Source organism: Muntiacus reevesi, chromosome 2 (assembly GCF_963930625.1).
Source record: "Muntiacus reevesi chromosome 2, mMunRee1.1, whole genome shotgun sequence".
Classification (NCBI taxonomy): domain Eukaryota; kingdom Metazoa; phylum Chordata; class Mammalia; order Artiodactyla; family Cervidae; genus Muntiacus; species Muntiacus reevesi.
The window spans coordinates 29388451-29415448 of record NC_089250.1 but is presented as its reverse complement, the minus strand read 5'-3'; the positions used below and the strand labels follow the sequence as shown (position 1 = coordinate 29415448).

At 40.2% G+C, this 26998-nt stretch overlaps 1 protein-coding gene across 1 annotated transcript in view; it reads left to right on the top strand.

The window, feature by feature from the left end:
• Positions 1–26466, top strand: part of ITGA8 (integrin subunit alpha 8) — a 185300-nt gene extending 158834 nt beyond the window's left edge. The window contains exons 28-30 of the mRNA XM_065921168.1: positions 8841–8942; positions 21295–21417; positions 23652–26466. Coding sequence (XP_065777240.1) covers positions 8841–8942; positions 21295–21417; positions 23652–23738 — 312 coding nt within the window. The 3' untranslated portion in view covers positions 23739–26466. The remainder of the gene's footprint in view (positions 1–8840; positions 8943–21294; positions 21418–23651) is intronic.
• Positions 26467–26998: the final 532 nt, after the last annotated feature.

Below are 26998 nucleotides of genomic sequence, written 5' to 3'. Positions count from 1 at the left end.
TATTTATTTATTTATTCACTCAGCAAATATTTATGAAGTGCCGGCTGCCAACTATGTGCCAAGCACTGCTTCAGGTACCACTTGGGTGTGAACAATTTGCTCATTGCCGTTCTGCTTTTTTGGCCGTTACTTTTTATCTAAGAGTTGGGAAACATGGGTGTTACTGAATTCCCAAGCCCACACAATGTGAATGATAACCATCTACCCTTAGTATTACTTTGGGCATCACATCCTACTGAAATGAAGAAGCATAACTCTTTAACAAAGCAGGACTAAAATCATTATGACCCTATGGTGAAGGGGGGAATGACTATCCTAAATGACATCCATCAGTTCTGTGCATGACATGCTATTCCAGTAGAGGAACTTTGGAGTGAAAATTGCCTCTCTAACGAAGACAAATACCATATGCCCCTTACATGTGGAATCTAAAATATGACACAAATGAACTTATCTACAAAACAGAAACAGACTCACAGACATAGAGAACAGCCTGGTGGTTGCCAGTGGGGAGTAGGAGGTGGGGGAAGGGTAGACTGCAGGTTTGGGGTTAGCAGATGCAAACTAGTATATATAGGATGGATAAACAACAAGGTCTTACTGTGTAGCACAGGGAGCTATATTCAATATCCTGTGATAAACCATAATAAAAAAAGTATGAAAAAAGAAATACATATATATATATATGTATAACTGAATCACTTTGCTGTATAGCAGAAATTTACACAAAATTGTAAGTCAACTATACTTCAATAAAATAAATCTTTGAAAAAATGTTAAGGACTTCCCTGATGATCCAGTGGTTATGAATCCACCTGCCCATACAGTGGACATGGGTTTGATCCCTGGTCCAGGAAGATGCACATGCTGTAGGGCCACTAAGCCCATGTACCACAACTACTGAACCCCGAATGCCCTAGAGTCTGTGCTATACAACAAGGGAAGCCACTGCAACGAGATGCCTAATACTGCAGGTAAAGAGGAGCCCTTGCTCACCACAACTGGAGAAAGCCCACATACAGCAAAGAGGAACCAGCACAGCCAAAAATAATTTTTAAAAAGTTGTATACTTCCACCATATATAGAAGTTAAAAAAGAAAAGAAAATTGCATCTTTATCTACCTGTTGAAGACCCAGTGGATGTGGAAGAAATCAATAGCAACTGAGGGATTTTCTAAACAATAAGTATTTAGCACAAGTAGAGTCAGACCAGAACAACCTTCAGGGACATTCTGAGGTTTTGCCAGATCAAAGTTAACAGTTCCAAAGATCCTGGAGAGCCTGACACAAGTCACTTCATGTCTACTCACAGCTGGAGCCCAGACTTCTGTATTTCCACAGTTTCTGCTTATTCCAGTCTCGGAGGCTGGTGGCCAGAGAGGAGAGCATTACTGCAAACTGCCCCCCAACTGCTGGTCAAAGAACATACTAGATCCTGGAAGTCCATCAGTTTTACCCCACATCCCAGAAGGAGGCAAACATTTTCTGCCCTCCTAACCCAGGGGAGAAAGTTGACAATTCTCAGCTGATATGATTTGCTGCATTATTTTTGGTTTTGCCCACTGGTAAACATGCATGTGCTTAGTCACTCAGTCATGTCCAACTCTCCCACGGACTGTAGACCACCAGGCTCCTCTGTCCATGGGGATTCTTCAGGCAAAAATACTGGAGTGGGTTGCCATTCCTTTCTTCAGGGGATCTTCCCAACCCAGGGATTGAACCCAGGTCTCCCACACTACAGATGGATTCTTTACTGACTGAGCCACAAGGGAAGCCCAAGAATAAGCATGCATACTGGTCAGAAAAATATTTTCTTCAATTCTAAATGATGCCCTGTGCTGTGATGGTTACTTGAAAGAGCGACCTCTTTAAGAGCTTAAAGTTTGACCAATAATTATTTAGGTTTTGTTGTCCCACATGGCTTTGTTTCTGGGAGATGTTGAGTATTTAAACAAAGGCTTTATAAAATGGATGTGTGGTTAAAAATAATTCTTGAGAAGCAATTAAACAGCAGGGAAGGTGAGAGTGGGGGAAATTTCTTGATGGTCCCGGCCACCCTCACACTCCATTCAACTCAGTTCAAAAGCCTCACTCCCCACTCTCTTGGTGCCCAACTCTGTATTTTTTACTAGTACCATGGCCACAAGCCAATCATTGTGCATTTGTACATAATTGAGGCAGTTGGTGGGCTGCAAATCACAGTTTAAGTGATGTGGCAGGGAATTCCCTGATGGTCCAGTAGCTTAAGACTCCTCACTCCTAATGCAGGAGACCTGGATTCGATCCCTGGTCGAGGAATTAGATCACAGATGATGCAGTTAAGAGTTCTCATGCCTAAGCAAAAAAAAAAAAAAAAAGATCCCACATGCCACAACTAAGACCCAGTGCAGCCAAACAAATATATAGATAAAAATAAATATAAAAAATTAATGACATGGCAATAACAGAAGGATAGGGCATTCTCTAAGGTTTGGTAGCTACCTGGGGCAGGTTAAAAGTTCAACATATCATCAATGGATATTAACTCCAGCTGCTTTTTCAATCCTGACTTGACTACAATAAGGCAATGATGACTCTTACAGGAGTAGATTGCCACAAAAAAGAAGAGACAAGTTTTTAACGTAATAATAATATCATTGTTATGTAAAGAGCATGGCTGAAAACATTCAACTTTCAACATGAAATCAATAAAAGGACTCTGCTCATGATTATTTTTCATAAATTAAATACTTAACCTGTGCCAGATTTTTGACTTGCAGACAGAGGACTCCTGTACCTTTGGTGCCAATCCTGCCAATCACGGCATAATAACTCACGTTTCCCATTTCCCAAGGGCTCCAGAGCATCTTGGAAAAATGAGAAAAAAATTTTTTTACTGAAACTGGAAGAAATGCTGCTTTTGGAGAATCATTTAAAATAAAGAACAGATGAATAAAGAACAATAAATTCCATTGTTTACAGGCTGTTGCCTAGCACTAGGTCTGTTCAGGTCCCACACAGTACCCTTTTGCATCAATGAATTAGGTAGCAGAGGTGAAAGCATGTCCACAGCCCCTTGTCACGAACAGCAGCCTTCATCTTATGTTACAGCCTTCTCTTACAACTTCCTGAACTTCCTAATCTCATCGATAGGAGCAGAGGTCCAATTCAGTAATTGAAAGAATTAAACTTTTTATAAGGTGCTATCAAATGAGTGACAGATTTTATTTTCTTGGGGTTCAGAATCACCGTGGATGGTGACTGCAGCCAGGAAATTAAAAGATGCTTGCTCCTTGAAAGAAAAGTTATGACAAGCCTGGACAGCATATTAAAAGCAGAGATATCACTTTGCCAACAAAGGTCCTTATAGTCAAAGCTATGGTTTTTCCAGTAGTCATGTATGGATATAGAGTTGGGTCATAAAAAAGACTGAGTGCTAAAGAATTAATGCTTTCGAATTGTATTGCTGGAGAAGACTCTCAAGAGTCCCTTGGACAGCAAGGAGATCAAACCAATCAATATTAAAGGAAATTAACCTTGAATATTCATTGGAAGGACCAATGCTGATGCTCCAATACTTTAACCACCTGATGTGAAGAGCTGACTCATTGGAAAAGACCCTGATGCTGGGAAAGATTGAAGGCAAGAGGAGAATCTGGCAACAGAGGATGAGAGAGTTCAATAACATCGTCAACTCAAAGGACATAAGTTTGAGCAAACTCCAAGAAATAGTGAAGGACAGGGAAGCCCGGTATGCTGCAGTCCATGGATCGCAAAGAGTCAGACGTGACTTATGACTGAACAGCAACAACAATAATCAAATGGGTGGATATGGGATAACCATTGAATAACCCAACTATTGGATGTGTTCGTTCACCATCCATTCACACTGTCAGTCCAGGAGGATTGATGAAACCCTCCTGGGTATGCTGTTCTAGGTGCTATGGCAGTTATAAGCTTCATATTCCATGCTCTATGCCTTCTAGTTTTCTATAATCATGGTGGGGAGAAAGTAATCAAGAAAGATAAAAAGTTAAACAACAATGTGGAAATTCCAAACAATTTAGGGCATCTATCGTCTCATTCCAGACATACTGAATCACAATCTGTAGGCCCGATCCCAGATGTTTCTGAGGTTCAGCAAAGCACAAAGCAAAGTGGCTTGTGAGCCATCAGAAATGGTGGTGACGAGTGGAAATGTGAGGAAGAGTCAAGTTGGCCAAGAGCAGAGAGGGTAAAGAGAGGAGAGAAGACAGCCACAGAGAAACAGATTTCCCCACATTCTCGACGTCAAATCCCACCTCTCTTTTTAAATTTCTATTGGAGGGCAGCTGATGTGTAATGTGCTAGTTTCTACTGCATAGCAAAGTGAATCAGTTGTACAAATACATATATTCCCATATCGATCATTACAGAGTATTGAGTAGCGTTCCTTGTCCTTGTTAGTTATCTATTTTATATATGATAATGTGTGTATGTCAACCCCAATCTTCCAGTTTATCCCTTGCCCACCCCTTTACATTTGTTGTTAAAATTTAGCAACTAAACAGCAACAATACCCCTTTACTTCCTGACAACTATGTTTGTTTTCTACATGTGTGACTCTATTTCTGTTTTGTTAATAAGTACATTTGTTATTCATTAAGAAATTTCCATATTCATAAATGCAGAGTCAAGTTGTAGAAAAACTTTCCATCTAGAGTTGATTCAAAGATAAGCTCTCCCATGATTTGTTTCCCAAAGATATTACTTCAAGAGCAAGGGGATTATTTTCTATCAGTGTTTTTTTTAATGTTGAATGTGGAGACAAAAGAAAATTTACTCTTTGAAGATTTGGGAGCCTGGATTCACATTGGAGTATGTGATTATAACTCTTATGCACAGAATTTCATTACTAGCGTTTGTCATTTCTCTTCTGTGTCTACCAGCCAGGGCAGTAACAAAAGTAGATTTAAAACACCAAGTATACACAAGATTTTATGAGCAAGAATTTTTAAATTAAAAAAAAAACACTTCTCACACAAACAAAACTCCAGCTTTCAATTAAAATGGAAATCCCAGGAGACAAGAGAACATAGAAAAAAATAACAACCAAAAGAGAATTTTTCCAAATGAACAAAGTTCCTTACCCTAGAATGTCAGGATAGGAAAAGAAAACAAAAAGGCCAAAGATGTAGTGACTTTAAGTATATATAAAAGTTTTGCATACTCTAACTTGTTCTCATCACATAGAAGAAATGGGTTTTATTGAAGGGAGGAAAAATTCAACTACAGGGACAAAAATACCTTGTAAAAATATGTAAGTTATTATAATACAACCTGCCAAATTGGCCTCAAGAAACCCAACATTGGATTCTAGATGGTGAAAATGTTAGTAAGTGTTTAATAAACCACTTTCTAGGAGGAAAATAACTTTGATATGTAGCACTTGCTGATTCTTGTGATGTAACTATCCCCATTATGGTCAATTTCAAGCTGCAACATGATGTCACAGAGTACGGAGTTGGCCAGAGATGCAGAGCAGCACATCATCCTATAGTGTTTTCCCTACAGATACAGTAGAGCTAAATAATACCAAGGGCATATCTGTGCATGTGTGTGAAGTTGCTTCAGTTAGGTTACAACTCTTTGCGGCCCCATGGACTGTAGTCCTCCAGGCTCCTCTGTCCATGGAATTCTCCAGGCAAGAATGTTGGAGTGGCTTGTCATGGCCTTTTCCAGGGGATCTTCCCGGCTCAGGGATTGAACCTGCATCTCTTATGTCTCCTGCACTAGTGCCACCTGGGAAGACCATCAAGAGCATAAAATGCAATAAAATTATTACTCAGTACTGAGGTTTGAGTGTTTATTATCTTTTTAGAAATACAATTTACTTAAGTTTACATGTATATATAATTTGTTTTAATAATGGCTCTGTTTAACAATGGATACTCAAAGGTCTTCAAATTTTAGTGTTGTGTTCACAAGAGCCACTGTGAGCCAGCTACATCCCACCACTGGTTAGATCCCATCACTGTCTCAAGCTAAATGGAGGAAAATCACAAAAGCTTAAGTTCTCAGAGTGGTTTTCCTTGATTTACTCTTACATACTCTCCTTTGACCTTCAATTAAGTTCAGTCACTCAGTCATGTCTGACTCTTTGCGACCCCACTGATTCCTGTGATGTAACTATCCCCATTATGGTCAACTTCAAGCTGCAACATGATGTCACAGAGTACAGAGTTGGCCAGAGATGCAGAGCATCTCTGTAGCATGCCAGGCCTCCCTGTCCATCACCAACTCCCAGAGTTTACTCAAACTTACGTCTATTGAGTCGGTGATGCCATCCAACCATCTCAATCTCTGTTGTCCCCTTCTCCTCCCGTTTTCAATCTTTCCCAATGAGTCTTTTCAAATGAGTCAGTTCTTCACATCAGGTGACCAAAGTACTGGAGTTTCAGCTTCAGCATCAGTCCTTCCAATGAATATTCAGTACTGATTTCCTTTAGGATCAACTAGTTTGATCTCCTTGCAGTCCAAGGGACTCTCGAGAGTCTTCTCCAACACCACAGTTCAAAAACATCAATTCTTCAGTGCTCAGCTTTCTTTATAGTCCAACTCTCACATCCATACCTGACTAGTGGAAAAACCATAGCTTTGACTAGACAGACCTCTGTTGGCAAAGTGATGTCTCTGCTTTTTAATATGCTATCTATTTGATCATAGCTTTTTTTCCAAGGAGCAAGCGTCTTTTTATTTCATGGCTGCAGTCACCATCTGCAGTGATTTTGGAGCCCCCCAAAATAAAGTCTGTGACTGTTTTCACTGTTTCCCCATCTATTTGCCATGAAATGATGGGACCAGATGCCATGATCTTAGTTTCCTGAATGTTGAGTTTTAAGCCAACTTTTTCACTCTCCTCTTTCACTTTCATCAAGAGGCTTTTTAGTTCCTCATCACTTTCTGCCATAAGGGTGGTGTCATCTGCATATCTGAGGTTATTGATATTTCTCCCAGCATCTTGAGTCCATCCTGTGCTTCATCCAGTCCAGCATTTGTCATGATGTACTCTGCATATAAGTTAAATAAGTTGGGTGACAATATATACCCTTAGCATACTCCTTTCCCGATTTGGAACCAGTCTGTTGTTCCATGTCTGGTTCTAACTGTTGCTGCTTGACCTGCATACAGATTTCTCAAGAGGCAGGTCAGTGGTCTGGTATTCCCATATCTTTCAGAATTTTCCACAGTTTGTTGTGATCCACACAGTGAAAGGCTTTGGCGTATTCAATAAAGCAGAAGTAGATATTTTTCTGGAACTCTCTTGTTTTTTCAATGATCCAATGGATGTTGGCAATTTGATCTCTGGTTCCTCTGCCTTTTCTAAATCCAGCTTGAACATCTGGAAGTTCACAGTTCACATACTGTTGAAGCCTGGCTTGGAGAATTTTGAGCATTACTTTACTAGCATGTGAGATGAGTGCAATTGTGCGGTAGTTTGAGCATTCTTCAGCATTGACCTTAATCAACAGTTTACATGAGAACCGATTAAACAAAAGAATGTGCTGAAATGTTCTGTCAAAAACGCCGTACAGCTCTAGGCCAGTGGTGCTTAACTGGGGGAATTTTGCTCCCCAGAAGACCTTGGCAGTTACTTGGAGATATTGTTGCTTGTTACATCTGGGTGAGGGGTGCTACTGGCATCTGTGGGTAGATGCCAGGGATGCTGCTAAACATCCTACAATGCACAGGACAGTTCCTTAACCAACCCCACATCCCAGTGCCAGGAGTATCTGAGCGCTCCTGCTCTGGTCTTCTGTATAAGAGGAAGTTCAGTTCAGTCGCTCAGTCATGTCTGACTCTTTGCAACCCCATGGACTGCAGCACGCCAGGCTCCCTGTCCATCACCAACTCTTGGAGCTTGCTCAAATTCATGTCCATTGAGTTGGTAGTGCCGTCCAACTATCTCATCCTCTGTTGTCCCCTTTGCCTCCTGCCTTCAATCTTTCCCAGCATCAGGGTCTTTTCCAGTGAGTCAGTTCTTCACATCAGGTGGCCAAAGTATTGGAGTTTCGGCATCAGTCCTTCCAATGAATATTCAGGACTGATTTCCTCTAGGATGGACTGGTTGGATCTCCTTGCTGTCCAGGGGACTCTTGAGAGTCTTCTTCAGCACCACAGTTCAAAAGCATCAATTCTTCGGTGTTCAGATTTCTTTATAGTCCAACTCTCACATTCATACATGACTACTGGAAAAACCATAGCTTTGATTAGATGGACCTTTGTTGTCTATAAGAGGAATTATGATTAATTTCTTTGTAACTTAGCAGCAGTCTCTCTCCTAAAATATTTCGTTCTATCAAACAGCAACAATTTGTACTCACGATGTCTCCCCACTATGTTCTTCAGTAAGAGCACTTGTGCTTACTCCTTTAAGGATGTCTGATTTTCTGTTTTTATTTTAACCTTATTGTACCAAATCTTTTAGTAATAAGATAGATTATCTTTAGAAATAAGAAGATGAATGATTGGATGGATGGTTGGATAGATGTCTAGACAGATGATGGATGGGTGATGGATGAATGGATGCTGGAATGATAGATGGATGATGATGGATGAACGAATGATGGATAGATGGATGGATAGATAGTAGATAACTGGATGGATGGATGAATGATGAACAGATGGATGGATGGATGGATGAATAAGTCAATGGGTCATGAAAGGATAGATGGATAGCAAAAAAAGTAAAAGAGAAAAGGAAGAAAGAAGGAGGGAATTTTTCTTTGGAAATGGAAAACATTGAAAAAAACTGGATAACTGCCAATATAACTTAAAAGTTTTACACATAATATATTTTAAATAAATATTTTTAATTTCAGAGGAAAAATGATCCCTATTCTCTTGCATCCCTGGTGTCCTTTGAAGTTAAGAAGATGCCTTATAAAGATCAGCCAGCAAAACTCCCAGAAGGCCACATAGCAGTGAGTATCTTACAATATATAGATACAAATAATTACACTGAAATTATTTTTTAAAACCATGTTTTGCTTGTGTTAGGTTTATGTGCCTATTACATTGACTTGAGAAAAATTTCCCTCTTAAGATTAATGTTTTCTTATTTCAGTCTGGAAATTCTTCAGTGTCATTTGATCAGATTTTTAAGCCTTCAATGTAAATTTCTACTTCACCCCACTAAAAAAAAAATCACAGGGCAGGACTAATACCATTTTTTAAAATTATGTTCTTTTGTTTAAAAGAAGCTCAGATGCTAATTATGATCATAATGAAATCATACTTATTGTTAATTTTAAAGACAGCCTGGTGAGTGAGGTGAGAAGGGAAGACTGTCTTCCTTAGGGACAGTTGCCACAGACCAGCTGTATGGGCAGTGATTTTTCCTTTCTAAGCAAAGACCCGGCTTCCCTGGTGGCTCAAACTGTAAAGAATCTACCTACAATGCGGGAGACCTGAGTTCATTCCCTGGGTTGGGAAGATCCCCTGGAAGAAGGAATGGCTATCCATTCCGGTATTCTTGCCTGGAAAAATCCACGGGGACAGAGCAGCCTGGCGGGCCACAGTCCATGGGGTCACAAGAGTCGGACATGACTGAACAACTAATACATGCACACACACACATACCCATACCCACACAAGCAAAGACCAGGATTACCTGGAGGCAAAGTACACTGGGAGCATCATCTGAATTGAAGCTATTAAACATTAAATCAATCACTAGGTCGTGTCTGACTCTTGGAGGAGCCTGCCAGGCTCCTCTATCCATGGGATTTCCCAGGTAAGAGTACTGGAGTGGTTGCCATTTCCTTCTCCAGGAGATCTTCCAGACCCAGGGATCGAACCCATGTCTCTGGCATTGGCAGGCAGATTCTGCACCACTGAGTCACTAAGGAACATTACTGATACCCAGATATCTGTCACAGCACAACTGCTGGCATCCGCAGCAACCTGGCAAGGCCGTGCAGAGCAGAGAAGAGGGTGAATAACAGGGGATGAACAGGCCCCATCACCAAAACGCTGCCTTTACAGTGAATATGGCCACAGCCAGAACTCTGGGTCAGGATTCAAATACTGAGGCTTCAACCTTCATCTCTTGGTCACTTCATAGATATTTACAACCTCGACTTGGATTCTGGTCCCCAGGTCCTTGTTACTCAAGATATGTTTTTGCAGACCATCAGCATCAATAACACCTAAGAAATTATTCAAAATTCAGAAACAGACCTCACCCCAGACCTGCTGAGTCAGAATCATCAGGGCAGCAGGTACACTGTCATCTTTGAGGAGGGTTGCTTTGGATGGTGTAGAGGTCACCACTCTCATAATTTCTCATCAGCCTAGGACTTAAAATGGAGCTATTACTCTTTCCAGCCTAATCTACTTTTAGTAATTGAATTTCATCCATTAGTGATTTCCAACCCTGAGCATGCAAAGAATCACCATTCATATGACTTTAAAGGTTCATACATTCTGGGTGCTCAGTTGCTAAATTGTGTCAAACTCTTTGCAACCCCATGGACACTAGCCCACCAGGCTCCTCTGTCCATGGGATTTCCCAGGTGAGAATATGAAGGTGGATTGCCATTTCCTCCTTCAGAGGATCTTCCCATCCCAGGGATCGCACCCGAGTCTCCTGCGTCTCCCGAGTCTCCTGCGTCTCCTGCATTGACAAGAGTATTCTTTACAACTGAGCCACCTACAAAGCCCCATACATGTTAAGACCCTATCCAAAATATCAGAATTGAGTCTGGCATGGGCCCCTGGCACTGTGCTTTTGAGGGTCTACAAGTGATGCTTCTGCAGTGAAATTGGCATTGGGCACCTCTGACACAGGCAGCAGTGTAAAAGAAAATCTGCAGATTCCAGAACAGGTTCATTGCGGGCTTCACCCTGGCTCTGCTTGGCTCTAAGTGGAAACCTTCAGGAGATCACTCTATGTACCTTGCTGATGCTCTTAACCATATTTACCTGAAAGCATTGTTAAGAAGAGTAGTTACGTTATATACAAAAAGCTTCATCATTTTACCTAAAACGAGATAAGTCTCAGGTGTCAATAACAGTAACCTTCCCAAAATGTCCTATCTTCTCCAGCAAAGTTCAATAAGCCCAATTAGAAGCATCCATAGATTCAAAATATTTCAGTAGACTTTGGTGGTGTTTAAAGCAAGCACGGCACATCTTTCTCCACTTAGCACGCCTCTCTTTCTCTCACGAGATGTCTGCCAGAGTTTGAATTTATGTTCAACCTAGAAGACAGAGGCTTTGGGTTTTTAATACAGAATATTCATCCAAGGAGGTTCAAAGGCTTGTAACTCCAAGGGAGATAAATTTGGGTCCTTTGTTTTCTCTGAGCACATGCTCCATAACAGAAACATATGTGACAGTTGGTTGCATCCACAGGATCATGTCTTTCTGTCCTGGCCACAGGTGCCAGCCTGCTGTTCTCAACTCATCTCAAAAGATTCACAGGATGATGAGATACAGGCTTCCCTCCTCCCCACCACCCTTGTTCCTGCATCTTTGAAAAAGTCTTGTTATCTGATGTAGATGATTCACTGCATCATTTATGGAGAGGTTATGGGAAGCCTTTTAGGTCTCCCCGTCTCTGACTGCCTGAAGGAGATGTGGCCAGTAGGAAGTCAGCTGTGCCCTATAGGCTTGGTTTGAGAGGACTGTGCTTGGAACTGGCAGATGTGTTTTAGAGTGAGTTCTCATCCTTATCTTGAAAAGGACCCAGCAGGAGAGAAGTACTTTCAGATAGCAGAATCAGCTGGACTAGGTGGTTGGAGGATCTTCAGAGCTCCAGTCCACAGTCTGCCATTGGGGAAAGGGTCTCGGTTCCTTCCTTGGTAATAAGACAAGAATATTCGCTTGTTTTCCTAGTTCCTTGTAGGTAATGAGGAGTCTGCTTGTGCTTCCTTTTCAGCATGGTCATAACGCAGCCATTTTTTGAGCCCTAGATAAGTTTCCCATATTGAAAAAAATAGTAATCCCCAGCTCCTACTTGAATAGTGTCTGGGTTTGTAACAAATGAACTCTCTGCACCACGTGACACTTATCATGTTCAGAAGCAAGGGAAAGGTTGCATGATGAGAGGGGCTATGACTAAATGCCTTGTCATTACAGCAGAAAAAATTATTCAGTTATTGGAACACTTTTTTTGCCTATTCATAAACTGTGGTGTTTGTATTGTGTGACTAAAGCCAAATTCCATAATTTACTCTAGAAGCTCTAAAAGAGCTTATTATTGTCTCGTGTAACTCAAAGTTCAGTTCAGTTCAGTCGCTCAATCATGGCTGACTCTTTGCGACCCCATGGACTGCAGCACGCCAGGCTCCCTGTCCATCACCAACTCCTGGAGCTTGCTCAAACTCATGTCCATCGAGTTAGTGATGCCATTCAACCATCTCATCCTCTATCATCCCCTTCTCCTCCTGCCTTCAATCTTTCCCAGCATCAGGGTCTTTTCCAATGAGTCAGTTCTTCTCATCAGGTGGCCTAAGTATTAGAGCTTCAGCATCAGTCCTTCCAACGAAAATTTAGGACTGATTTCCTTCAGGATTGACAAGTTTGATCTCATTCCAGTTCAAGGTACTCTCAAGAATCTTCTCCAACACCACAGTTCAACAAAGACAGTTACTATAAAGTATTTCAGTGAAATCCTTAATTAAGAACTCACATGCAAATTGGGAGTCTGTTTGACTTTTTTGAATTGTTAGCAGAACTTCAGGATCTTAAAATGGAACTGTGATATTAAACAATTATCTGGAGTTCAAACCTATCCCAGGAACTTCTTATCTCATAAGGGCTGTTTGAATTTTGTTAAAATGTATTCAGCTGGTCCACTTCATGTTATTATTTTGTCCTAAATGGCACTGTCAGTAGAGTGTCTTGGTACATTTATATAAAACATTCTCGTGACCCCACTGAAGTATGTTTACACAAGATTTTGAGATGCATAAATAGAGATGTCAACATTAATTACCATTGCAAATCCGAGGGAGTTTTATCTTCTACCTTGGTATTTTGTGAAAATATACAAAAACATATCATAAATGTCAGTGATAAAATGTAGGCATATTAAAGATTTATTTATGGTCTTTCCACCATAATAAAGAACAACAAGATTTACGACATGATGAAGGTAAGATTAAATGTTCCCTACTTAGCATCACTTTAAGAACATCTGAACTGCTTACAATTCATGGACCCTACTTCCTAAAATTATAGATAGTTATATAAGTGGAGTGTTAAAATTTTATACTATTTTATAAAATAGCTACAGGTTCTTGGTACATTAAAAAATGAAAAACAGTTTGTTGATTAGTTTACATGTAATTGAGTTTCTCTCCCTATGTTTTAAGTACTTAAGTTGCTCAGTATGAACCTTTCTTAAAGCAGTTGAAATATGTAGTCAAAATCCAAGTTCTTAAAGTAAAGCTTTAGTCCTAAATACACCCCATCATTGGCCTTGGGACCACCTTCTTGATGAATGAATTTAATAAACAGGGTCTTGGGTAATTTGGCTTATCACACTACTGTGTGAAATTATACAAAAGTTGTCAGGCTGTGCAGTTCAATATGGTACCCACTCGCCACATTACCATGGATGGTGAGGACCTGAGATGTGGGTGGAGTGACTGAAGAAATGAAGTCATTTTACTTCATTTTAACTTACTTAAATGTCAACTTAAAACTATAACAGTAAAAGGTTTTTTTTTTTCTTTAATGCAGCTTTATTTTTTGGGTAAGACAACATTTCACTTTAATCAATGAAAATCTTGTGGTTGTCACTTGCTGCAAGTATAAAATAAACACTGGATTTTGGAGACAGTAAAAACAAAAAAGGAATAATATTTTTATATCAGTTATACTTTGAATAATGATTTTGATGTTTAGTGTTAAATAAAATACATTGTTAAAATGTATGCCCCATGTTTCTTTTTACTCTTTTTAATTTGACTACGATAAAACTTTAAATGACATGCATCACTCGCCTTATATTTCTGTTGGACAACACTGATCTACAGCAGAGTCATAGAAGGTTCCATTTTGGAGCTGTTGGTAATACCTATAGAACTTCAGAGAATATGGGTGTTTAATAAATCTTATTTGAAATGAATGAAAATTTCTTACTATAAATCAATGTTTAGTCATTAGAAATGGTATAAATTAAGACCTGTTTTTCTCATATTTATTATTCAATAGATAAGTTTCTTGTGGGTTTCTCAAAATGAGCTGCCAGACAAATATAAACATTAGAAATAACAAAGTTTGGATATTTTTCAACACGTTATCTCTTGGCCAAGCTTCCCCTAAACCATCCTAGGGTTTCTACAGGGCTAAAACAAATTTAAATAAACATTAGTCCTATAAAAGTGATCAATTAAGTCTTTTCTCTTAAGCTTGACTGTAGGGTTCAAGTTTCTTGTCTATACAGAGTACTGCGTTTCAAGAAAAGCTTGGCTTTATCTGTTTCCACTCGCGGAGGAAACGCTCCGTTTCCATTTACAGACCTGAACATGTCTCCTGACTCCCTAACCAATGCGTTCTCAGAAAGACCTCTCTTTTCAAGACCCGGATGACTCTTTCAATGATGTGATACATCCACCCTTTACTAGCAACAGCCATCTAGCTCCTCAGGCCTGGAAATCTGAAGAAATGCTTCAGGGCACCACTGTTGTTCGTATTTTTACTATCCTTAGTCTAGCGGCTTCCCAACTATGCAGTGAAAAGCCTGAAAACCACCAGGGGCAACGGAAGTTCTCTGTAGCCGCCCCGGTTTAGGGGCTTCCCTGGTGGTCCACATGGGAAGGAGTCTGCCTGCAAAGCAGGAGACCCGGGTTCGATCCCTGGGCTGGGAAGATCCCCCTGGAGAAGGGAATGGCAACCCACTGCAGTATTCTTGCCTGGAGAACTCCGTGGACAGAGGAGCCCCAGTTGAGATCAAGAAGATCGGGCAGCCTCTGTGCCATGTAGACACCTTAAAGGCAGCAGGTTAGGAGAGCAGAATGCAGGTGTGGGAGCAAAGCCACTGAGCTTGTCTTCCTCTAAAACTGAAGTCCCTTCCTCTTATACAGGCGGTATATGACATGCTTAATCCTTCCATTGAAAGTGCTCACAGAAAGGATGTGAAATGGTATTTTTCAAATAAAAATAATGTTGCCAGGAGCAAACTGACAACAGTTTTGGTGATGAGAATTTCAGATTTTGGAATGGATAAGGATAGCAGTGATCATCTCTCTGCTCTGGGACTGTTTAAAGACTTTTGTCAAAATCTTTGGAAGTGAATGCAGACAAAAAGCCAGTAGGTTTTGTAATTATATCTGATAAAGCTGCTTCTAGAGACCCTAATAAACATATCCTGTCTAGTTTCATGTTTTATTGGTACTTTTCCATCCCTGCTGTGAAAAATCCTTCAGACATCATTATTAGATCTTTCTGAGTGACTTGCACTGCTTGTTTCTATAGATGGACCAGTTCCATAGATGATACATCAAAACCTGCAATACCGCTCTCCACCCACTTCCTATATCCAAAAATCAGTTGTCCCCTACAATCCATTTATTAAGAAGCAGGCATTTTATAAAAAGATTTAAAAGGCACACACATTGGAAATGAAGATATAAAACTGTCCCTGTTTGGAAAAAAAACAAAACCCTGTAACATCCAAGTGGCAAAGAAACCCAGGAAAAACTCAGTAGCTGTTCTTCCATTTCTTTTTATTAAACCAACAATTTGAACATTCTATGGTCTGTGGCCCTTATTTCAACTCCTTTAGGTTAGCTTTTTTTAACTTACAAAACTAGAACTGTTGCCTATGTTATAATAAAACATAGGGAGGTAACTTCAGATATTAATTAGGTCAACTGGAAGAGGGAACATGGAAAAGTATTGTTGTCCATCTTCCTAAATTACCTATTAGTCAGTTTTGGTGGTCTCTAACACATGCACAAAATACAGACCAAAACTACGTTGTTTCTTCAGTGAACTTAGAGCTTAAGGGGGAAAAACAGTTACAAGAAACCTCAGAATAGCCCGCGGCTTCAGATTTTCTTTTCTAGGTCACTGTATCTGGCTTGTGAGTGCGCGACCACTACTACCCTTGATAGTTCCAAAATTCTGAAATTCTCATTATTAAAACTGTACTGGTCTACTTCCAGTAATATTAGGGTCATTTTATTTTTTTTTTATTTGACTGTGCTAAACCTTTGTTGCAGCATGAGAGCTCTTAGTTGCAGCATGTGGGAGCTAGTTCCCTGACCAGGGATCAAACCCAGGCCCCCTACATTGGGAGCAAAGTCCTAGCCACAGGACCACAAGGGAAGTCCCTTGGGTCATTTTATTTTTTTAATTTTTTTTCCATTTATTTTTATTCGTTGGAGGCTAATTACTTTACAATATTGTAGTGGTTTTTGTCATACATTGACATGAATCAGTCATGGATTTACATGTATTCCCCATCCCAATCCCCCCTCCCACCTCCCTCTCCACCCGATCCCTCTGGGTCTTCCTAGTGCACCAACCCTGAGACTTGTCTCATGCATCCAATCTGGGCTGGTGATCTGTTTCACCCTAGATAATATACATGTTTCGATGCTGTTCTCTCGAAACATCCCACCCTTGCCTTCTCCCACAGAGTCCAAAAGTCTGTTCTGTACATCTGTGTCTCTTTTTCTATTTTGCATATAGGGTTATCATTACCATCTTTCTAAATTCCATATATATGCATTAGTATACTGTATTGGTCTTTATCTTTCTGGCTTACTTCACTCTGTATAATGGGCTCCAGTTTCATCCATCTCATTAGAACTGATTCAAATGAATTCTTTTTAATGGCTGAGTAATATTCCATGGTGTATATGTACCACAGCTTCCTTATCCATTCGTCTGCTGATGGGCATCTAGGTTGCTTCCATGTCCTGGCAATTATAAACAGTGCTGCAATGAACATTGGGGTGCATGTGTCTCTTTCAGATCTGGTTTCCTTGGTGTGTATGCCCAGGAGTGGGATTGCTGGGTCATGTGGCAGTTCTAATTCCAGTTTTTTAAGAAATCTCCACACTGTTCTCCATAGTGGCTGTACTAGTTTGCATTCCCACCAACAGTGTAAGAGGGTTCCCTTTTCTCCACACCCTCTCCAGCATTTATTGCTTGTAGACTTTTGGATAGCAGCCATCCTGACTGGCGTGTAATGGTACCTCATTGTGGTTTTGATTTGCATTTCTCTGATAATGAGTGATGTTGAACATCTTTTCATGTGTTTGTTAGCCATCTGTATGTCTTCTTTGGAGAAATGTCTGTTTAGATCTTTGGCCCATTTTTTGATTGGGTCGTTTATTTTTCTGGAATTGAGCTGCAGGAGTTGCTTGTATATTTTTAAGATTAATCCTTTGTCTGTTGCTTTGTTTGCTATTATTTTCTCCCAATCTGAGGGCTGTCTTTTCACCTTGCTTATAGTTTCCTTTGTTGTGCAAAAGCTTTTAAGTTTCATTAGGTCCTATTTGTTTATTTTTGCTTTTATTTCCAATATTCTGGGAGGTGGGTCATAGAAGATCTTGCTGTGATTTATGTCGGAGAGTGTTTTGCCAATGTTCTCCTCTAGGAGTTTTATAGTTTCTGGTCTTACATTTAGATCTTTAATCCATTTTGAGTTTATTTTTGTGTATGGTGTTAGAAAGTGTTCTAGTTTCATTCCTTGGGTCATTTTATTTTTATTTTTATTTTTTTTATTTTATTTTATTAGTTGGAGGCCAATTACTTCACAACATTTCAGTGGGTTTTGTCATACATTGACACGAATCAGCCATTGAGTTACACGTATTCCCCATCCCGATCCCCCCTCCCACCTCCCTCTCCACCCGACTCCTCTGGGTCCTCCCAGTGCACCAGGCCCGAGCACTCGTCTCATGCATCCCACCTGGGCTAGTGATCTGTTTCACCATAGATAATATCAGAGCAGAAAAAGAAGTAAAAGGAATCCAGATAGGAAAAGAAGAAGTGAAACTCTCGCTGTTTGCAGATGACATGATCCTCTACATAGCAAACCCTAAAGACTCTACCAGAAAATTACTAGAGCTAATCAATGAATATAGTAAAGTTGCAGGATATAAAATTAATACACAGAAATCCCTTGCATTCCTATACACTAACAATGAGAAAACAGAAAGAGAAATTAAGGAAACAATACCATTCACCATTGCAACAAAAAGAATAAAATACTTAGGAGTATATCTACCTAAAGAAACAAAAGACCTGTACATAGAAAACTATAAAACACTGATGAAAGAAATCAAAGAGGACACAAACAGATGGAGAAACATACCGTGTTCATGGATTGGAAGAATCAATATTGTCAAAATGGCTATTCTACCCAAAGCAATCTATAGATTCAATGCAATCCCTATCAAGCTACCAACGGTATTTTTCACAGAACTAGAACAAATAATTTCACAATTTGTATGGAAATACAGAAAACCACGAATAGCCAAAGTAATCTTGAGAAAGAAGAATGGAACTGGAGGAATCACCCTCCCTGACTTCAGACTCTACTACAAAGCCACAGTCATCAAGACAGTATGGTACTGGCACAAAGACAGAAATATAGATCAATGGAACAGAATAGAAAGCCCAGAGATAAATCCACGAACCTATGGACACCTTATCTTTGACAAAGGAGGCAAGGATATACAATGGAAAAAAGACAACCTCTTTAACAAGTGGTGCTGGGAAAACTGGTCAACCACTTGTAAAAGAATGAAACTAGAACACTTTCTAACACCATACACAAAAATAAACTCCTTGGGTCATTTTAAATGATCGCTTCATGCTCTTTCTCTGAGCACCGTAAGATGCAGGATTGAGCACTGATTTCACACGTTATCCAATATAATTCACCAAGGGAGAGAGATGTGAAGAGAACTGATCCAGAAGTGATCTCGTCCTCCACTGATTCGTGTAGCCATATTGTGCAGAGGATCACTTCCAATGGAATTACTTAGGCCGCAGAATTCAACTGGCCTGATGATGCTTTGAGTCTTTTCAATGCATTTCACCAGTGTATGTGCCATGTGTTCTGTTTTTAAACCATGGCACGTAGAGAGAGTGTGACCCCATCGTGGTCGTGGAATGTTGCACTTCTTTTCGATATGTTGGATGAATAAGTGCAGTGCCAGGAAGGGAAGCAAGGAGGAAGGTAAAAGGGCAAGTAGGTTACACCAGCCTTTCTCTCACTGAAAGCATCGGTCAGGTCCCTGGCATTCCTAAGCACGTGGAACCACTAACAGCTTCACTATCATCAATGTTATTATGTAACCTAGATATAAGTGATATTTGGGGCTGGAGGATCAAGTGAAGTAAGTTGTCAGGATGTCTGCTGCACAGGGGACGTGGACCAAAATGAAGGAGTTATAAAGACCTTGGCAGGTTAAGAACAGCACAGGCAGGATGCTCAGATCTAGTTAAGAAGGCAGAAGGAAAGATGTGAGCAGAGGCAGGACCCAGCACCAGGGCATAGGCTATGAAAACACCAGGGGTTTCCAGCCAGGGGAACACCAGAGCCACCAACCCACCCTGAGTTCACCCTCAGCTCCTGGTGGGTTAGAGAAGCATGGCCCAGCGTTTCTGTATGGGAGTCAGGATGGGCTCAGGATTCTTTCAACCAGCACAGTTAAAACAAGGAATGTGTGGACCAGCTTAACTGGGGTGATACTTGCATATGGACATGTTCAGTCTCTTCAGTCATGTCCAGCTCTTTGCAGCCCTATGGACTATAGCCCACTAGCCTCCTCTGTCCATGGAATTTCCCAGGCAAGAACTGTGGAGTAAGTTGCCATGACCTCTTTCAGAGATCTTCCCAACCCAGGGATTAAACCAGCATCTCCTGCATCTAGTACATTAAAGGCAGATTCTTTACTCACTGAGCCACTGGGAAACCCCCAAAAGTAAGGTGATGCTTCAGTTCAGTTCAGTTGCTCAGTCATGTCCGACTCTTTGTGACCCCATGAACCGCAGCATGCCAGGCCTCCCTGTCCATCACCAATTCCGGGAGTTCACCCAAACCCACATCCATTGAGTTGGTGATGCCATCCAACCATCTCATCCTCTGTCGTCCCCTTCTCCTCCTGCCCTCAATCTTTCTTTTCAAATGAGTCAGCTCTTCGCATCAGGTGGCCAAAGTATTGGAGTTTCAGCTTCAGCTTCAGTCCTTCCAATGAATATTCAGGACTGATTTCCTTTAGGATGGACTGGTTGGATCTCCTTGCAGTCCAAGGAACTCTCAAGAGTCTTCTCCAGGGTGATGCTTACTTCTCTCTAAAACCAGATAAGCCTGCTTTGGTGAATAACCTTTTAGATCCAAAAATATTTTTCTTTGACAGAGGGTGTGAGCGGCAGGACTGAGTCTCTGCTTGTTTTTTTTTTTTTTTTTTTTTTTTGTTTGGGTGTCTCCAGAGGCTGTGCCTGCATGTGATAAGAAAGCTTCTCCTGCATACGTGGGAGGCAGGGGTGGTTCACACATAAGGAGCATGCAGTCCTTAAAAGAGAGGTCTTTTTCTCCTCCACCTTGCAACAGTGGGGCATTCAGTGAGGTCCAACAGCAACTGAAAATGGGATTTAAGACCGAAAGCAGCCCCAGCACATTGAGACAATTAATACTCACATCAGTGACTGCCACTACTTTCATAAAATGGGAGATGGTTGGTCTTACGTGACTGTAATTAGTAGAGCAGCCATGGGCTCTTTATTAATAGAACACAGAGGCAGAGCCTAGGGCTAAAGAGGTGGTGACACTGATTAGATCTGTGGATCACTTAGCCCCCTGGGACTCAATTTTCTCATCTGTAAAATAGGGACTTAGGTGATGTCTACCCACTTGCACGTCCAGCGGGTTGTTTGCAAGTTCACTTCTCAGTAAGGTAAGCTCAGTTCTGTGGAGAAACGTGTGGGCGGGCTTGGCTTTTCATTGGGTTTACTTTGCCAAAAAAGGTCCATCCCAATTCAACCTCATTCCTTTCCACCTTGTTGCTTTGTGCTCCACCTCAATTCTATTTTAGGCTTTCTGGGTTGGTGTAAACCAAACACCCACCAAGTGTCTGTAGTTGGACTTGCATCCAACTTGAGAAGCCTGAGAATGTGTTAATGGTTAAAATTCCAAGTTCAAGTGCTGTAAACGCTCAAATCTTCCCCCAGGGTGACTTCAGCTAATGTATGGATCCTTTCAGAAGTACCCACTGCCCCCAATATTATATTGGTAGTTACAGTTTTATTTCACTGAATAGTTTTTAAATTTGAGCTCATTTCCTTTATTTTCCATTCCAGATTAAAACATCAGTTATTTGGGCCACCCCAAATGTTTCCTTCTCAATTCCATTATGGGTAATAATACTAGCAATACTTCTTGGATTATTGGTTCTGGCCATTTTAACCTTGGCTTTATGGAAGGTAAGTGTATTTGCTTTCTTTTCCTTTTTGAGTAGAGAGGCCACTGGGAGGATTTAGAAGGATATACCTAGGATTTCAAAGAGCCAAAGCAGAGGCATGATCTGGGAATTTCCAACACAGGGACCTGAAGGGAAAGCTGGGTCTTGTTTGCTTTGGCAAACTTAATATGCTTGTGTAACTGACATTTAAGAAGATTGAGGGTGTTTAATGCTGCTTTTATCTTGCAATTTCTTATAAATAAATATAGAGTTAGAATTTATTAACAAAGACCTATGATCTTCTTTCCAATATGCTTAGAGTGATCATGTTATGATGAAGACTTCTCTTTCTTGTTTAATTAATCAGGATCTTAAGCTTTTTGTTGACACTATCCTATCAGCAATACTTGAAAGTTTTGTAAGCACTACACAGATGCAATTAATATAATAATTAGTTGATACATGGGCTTTCAATGACACCACATATATTATGCATGTTCTAATATTCTTGGACTTTTTTTTTTTTTAATCTTGCCAACTAGTCCATCTCCATTAAGAAGCCTTAACTTCCTCTTTCATGTGTTTTGCTGAAGTTTCTGCTGAAAGTCTGCAATGGGAATTAATTTCTAGTCCCAAAACCAACAGGACTGCCAAGTTTCACAGAGCTTTCCATTCCAAAATAGAAACAATGTCACAATGACATGACCATAACAGTAATTAATCCAGTCACATCTTCCCTTCAGTTCAGTTCAGTCCAGTCACTCAGTCGTGTCTGACTCTTTGTGACCCCATGGACTGCAGCACACCAGGCCTCCCTGTCCATCACCAACTCCCGGAGTTTACACCTTAGTTTAGTACTATTGTTGTCATTCTCCAAAATCATAATGTATTTTTATTTTGAAACAACATGAGACATGCTTAACAAACTGAGAAAACCTTGCCTTTTGAGTTAAGTAATGGCTTTTCTGATCTTCATCAGCAGTTTTGTGCCATTCTGAGCCCACACAGGTCTAATGCATGGTCCATCTTTAGAAATAGACTTCTGTGGTAGTCTGTTATTCATACTAACTTTACATCCATAAATGATGCAATGGTATGTAGCAATTGATAGAGCAATGCACTAGTCCTACGAGAGAAAGATGACTCAATGGCTATAAGTGAAAGCCAATGAATTGGACTTCGAGCCTAAGAAACAATAAGAATTAAGATTTTAGGTTTCTAGGGAAAGTTGTACTCTCCAAGACCAAATCCTCATTTGAAGCTCAGGAGAGTGAAGATTCAAGAATCACCTCTTCCCCAAGTTGCTGATTGATCTCTGGAAAGTCACGAAGCTGTTGAGATGGAAATAAGGGACCCATCTAATTGTCCTCTGTGTACTAGATATTCTACCAAGAGCAAAGAGAGAGACAAGCATCTCTCCACCTCCTCCTTTAGTCCATCTTTAGGTAGCCCATAGTACACTTCAGGAATCTGCTTCCCCTGGTCAGGAATTTACATTGCTGCCAGCTCCAGAAACATGCAGAAAAGCAGAGGAAAAAATCCTTGGGCCAGGTTGCTGTAAGCCCAGAAAAATATACAAAGCCCATAAACGGTTTATACACAATGAACATTCTCGGGACTTCCCTGGTGGTCTAGTGGTTAAGACTTCCCCTTTCAATGCAGGGCGTGCAGCCTGGAACACTGATCAGGCAGCTAAGATCTCACATGCCCTGAGGCCAGAAAACCAAAATATAAGACAGAAACAATATTGTAATAAATTCAAAAAAGACTTTAAAAAATGGTCTACATCAAAAAAACAAAGTCAAAGAGAAAGAACATTCTCCCACCACCACAGGCATGGAAGGAAGGACGTGGATACTCAGCATAGGCAATGAATTCCTCTCTGCAGGTAAACAACACACTGTTCTCACCTCCTAATTTGGAGAATTGGGCAGATTATAGTCTTAGAGCACCAGATTCCTTAGACAACATATAAAGGGGGGGTAGTTATTTTTTTAAGATACTTTCTGTGGACCATTTTTAAATTTTTATTTGTTACAATGTTGCCTCTGTTTTTTGTTTTGTTTTTCTGGCCTTGAGGCATGTGGAATCTCAGCTCCCCAACCAGGGATTCAAACCCACACCCCCTACATTGGAAGGTGAAGTCTTACCAGTGGACCACTAGGGAAGTCCTGATGAAGGGAGTACTCTTAGAATGAGGGGTTTCATGAATTCTCAGGATGACCTGACTGGCTGGCCCATTTCTCTCTTTCCTAGTGCGGATTCTTTGACCGAGCAAGACCACCCCAGGATGATATGAATGACCGGGAACAGCTGACCAATGAGAAAACCCCTGAGGCATGAAAAGGAAAGCCAAAGACAAAAACAACTCCAATACTAGTCTAGTTCAAAGCAAAGAAGGATCATGAGGGTTTAACCCAGATTGTCCTGCACCTGCCAGGGTCCTCAGACATGGGAGGTCCACGTCACCACCTCATCTACACTGTACTCTGGAGAAGCTGCCACGGATCCTGGTGATCCTGTGGGGAAAGGAAGCCTCCTCAACACTGCAGAAATGCTGGGCAGCTGTGGAAGATGTCTTTGGATTGAGTCATTTTGTATTTGGCAGACACTTTGAAATGGATATGAGAACATGAGGTTGCTTTCCAGGTAAATCCATCTGAAGTCTCGAAAATGCAGTGTCTGAGTTAGGATGGACTTTAGAAGGTGAACTCGGACCAAACCTTCCAACACTACTGTATACAATGGAATATTTGAAACCTCCCTCTGGAAAAGAAATATTTCTAGTGACGTTACAGCTCAGGGAGACCAGCCTATGCTGTTGGGACTGTGAAAGGACCTTGGAAATGGCAGAGATCATCTTTGTGAGCGAGGATAATGATTTATTTATTTATTTTCCATGACTCTAGGCTGACACTCTAGAGGATCTGGAAATTAAAGATTTGGTTTGCTGGTTTTTTAAATCCCTCACCAAATTTCCCTCCGAGATGTCCATTTTGTGCAGAATACATAACTTAACAGGACTTAGGATTTAGATAGGGTTAAGGAAAAGTGAATTGGTATTAGAGGACTGTTTCAATTTCATGACTTCTACATGAAATTACTTTTATTCATGCTTTCAGGGACTCACATCTGCTTAATTTAGCCTTGCAAAAAGTTGCATTGATACCTACTTTTACAAAAAAAAAAATCATCTTTCCATTAACTTAATCAGCATTTCAAGGGACTCTCAACCTTGAGTGGTACTTAAAAATAATGGTAAAACTTCTAGAGTCCATTCACAAAATAGCAATTGGGCAGGCATATTATTTTTAATATCTATAAGAGGCAATAGCAATATTTTAATTTGGGATTAAATACCTATTTTTTTTTTACTCTACATCAAACTTACATTCACAGAAAAGACACGTTAAACATAAATAGGAATAAGCGTAAATTTAGGCATATGGGTGATGAACCTAGAAAACAGATTCCTATGGATTTTATTTAGAACTGCCTGTTTCAACTTTACTTTTCATTTTTCCTGCTAATCGTTATAGTACGTGACTTTGGAAAATAATTTTTACTTAAGCTATTTTCCCATCATCTTGAATTTAATCATCACAGAAACTTGATGTTTAAAACTCTTGTAAATAATCCATAATCATATGTAACAGTATCATTTTAAGTAAAATTGACCAGCCAAATTTATATAGTATGCACAACTTTGTATCCTTTATATGATAATGAAAAACTATTATGAAGACGTGCTGAACAAATTTTATATTTATGTGCAATATTTTATAGACCTATGTATCAAAAAGCATGTTTACACTGGCATTAGTTATTTTTTAAATTAATATCCCAAATATTAAGTATGATAAAACCAGCAGACCCCAATCCTTCAGTTTACAAAGCAGTTGGAAAATTTATGTCCCAATTTCAACAATCACACTTGATTCGAAAGATGAGCCAAACTCACAGACACTAAATTTTTGGTCATGCCTTAACCTGGAGACAAGCCATTTGGCTCCAGCTGCAGAATTTCTTTGGAAACCAAATCAAAGGCACATGGGTGAATACACTGAACAGTTCATACTCTGCCTGCTCGTGAATTAAATCCTGTCATGGTAGCAGTTTCAAGGCTGTCAGGAACTGAAATCTGGCTCCCAGCGTGTGTGGCTGACTTGGGAGTGAGAACTGCACATGTTTCAAAGAGTTTGAGGGTCTCAGGTCAGCCTTGGAGGGTCTTAGGTGGTCACTGTCTGGGTGGAAGTGGTTCTACAGGCAGTGGCTATCTCTGAGATGAGCGGAAGGAGGGCTCTCTGCCTCCAAAGTGACATCCCAACTCTTGTCATCATGCCTGACTTTTGGCCAAGAGAGAATAGCTCCTCAAGATTTGGGGTCACAAAAGAGCCCTGAGAAAACACACCTGTTGTCTTTTAAGCTAACCTTCATAAAGGAACTCAGAACTCTTAGGGCTGGGACCATCAAAACCAGGTCATACAGACACCTGGAAGAAGCTTGAGATGCCAGGAACAAGGCTGGGATCCAGAACAGAGCAAGGTGTGAGGACTTCGAAGGCAAACTACAGCATCCTCACAGTCTCAGCCCAAAGTGATCCCCATCTAGAAGGACAGGCACTGCTATCTATAGGCAGTTTGCAGAGGGCCATCAATGCACACTGAGGTCAGGTGAACCCTCCATGCCTCAGTTCTTGAGTGTCCCTCCACATGGAAAATATTCTAAAAATGCACTGAGCAAATCTGCTTCTCATCATATAAAGCCAATCACTTTCATCATTTATAATATGCTGTTGCTTCTCTTAGAATCTATCTATATATTTCAGATATATCTTTTGAAATACTTGCAGCTTATTTTCAAGACATGGGAAGAAATGGACAAATCAAGTTTTATAAACTTGGAGATTTTTATACACTAAATAAACAACATGGACCAGTTGCCCACTGAAACACCACTTCTTTGAACTCAACCCTTTTCTTGTTTTATTTAAATATATGTGTAGAATCTGTGAAGATTTTCATGTACCTATTTACCTTGTCACTAATAAAATTAAAAACTAAAGACCTGATGACATATTTGTGGGTTTTTTTGCAAGCAACGTAAAACTTTCCCATGATGGCAGACATCAAAGGTCTGTGTCTTCACACTTTGATTCTTTACTATAAAAACATTTAACATTGAAAGAAATTTGAAAGAGCAAGGACAAGACACTTCTTTGGAATAATGAACATGTTCTAAATTTAGATTGTGGTGATGTGTGCATGAATACACTAAGAAGGACTGGACTGTATGCATTAAATGGATGAGTTTTATGGGAATTAAATCTCAATATATGTGTTTAAAAATGTGAGTCATTTCTGATAGCTACACTTTCATATAATTGGTATCTTTTTCTTTATGTTTCCTTTACTTTTTAAGATATTTATTTACTTGTTTGGCTATATTGAGTCTTAGTTGCAGCATGCAGGATCTTTGTCACATTATTCAGGACTCTCTAGGTGTGGCATGTAATCTAGAACATGTAGGTTCAATAGTTGCAACACACGGACTTAGTTGTTCTGTGGCATGTGGGATCTTAGTTCCCCAACCAGGCATCAAAC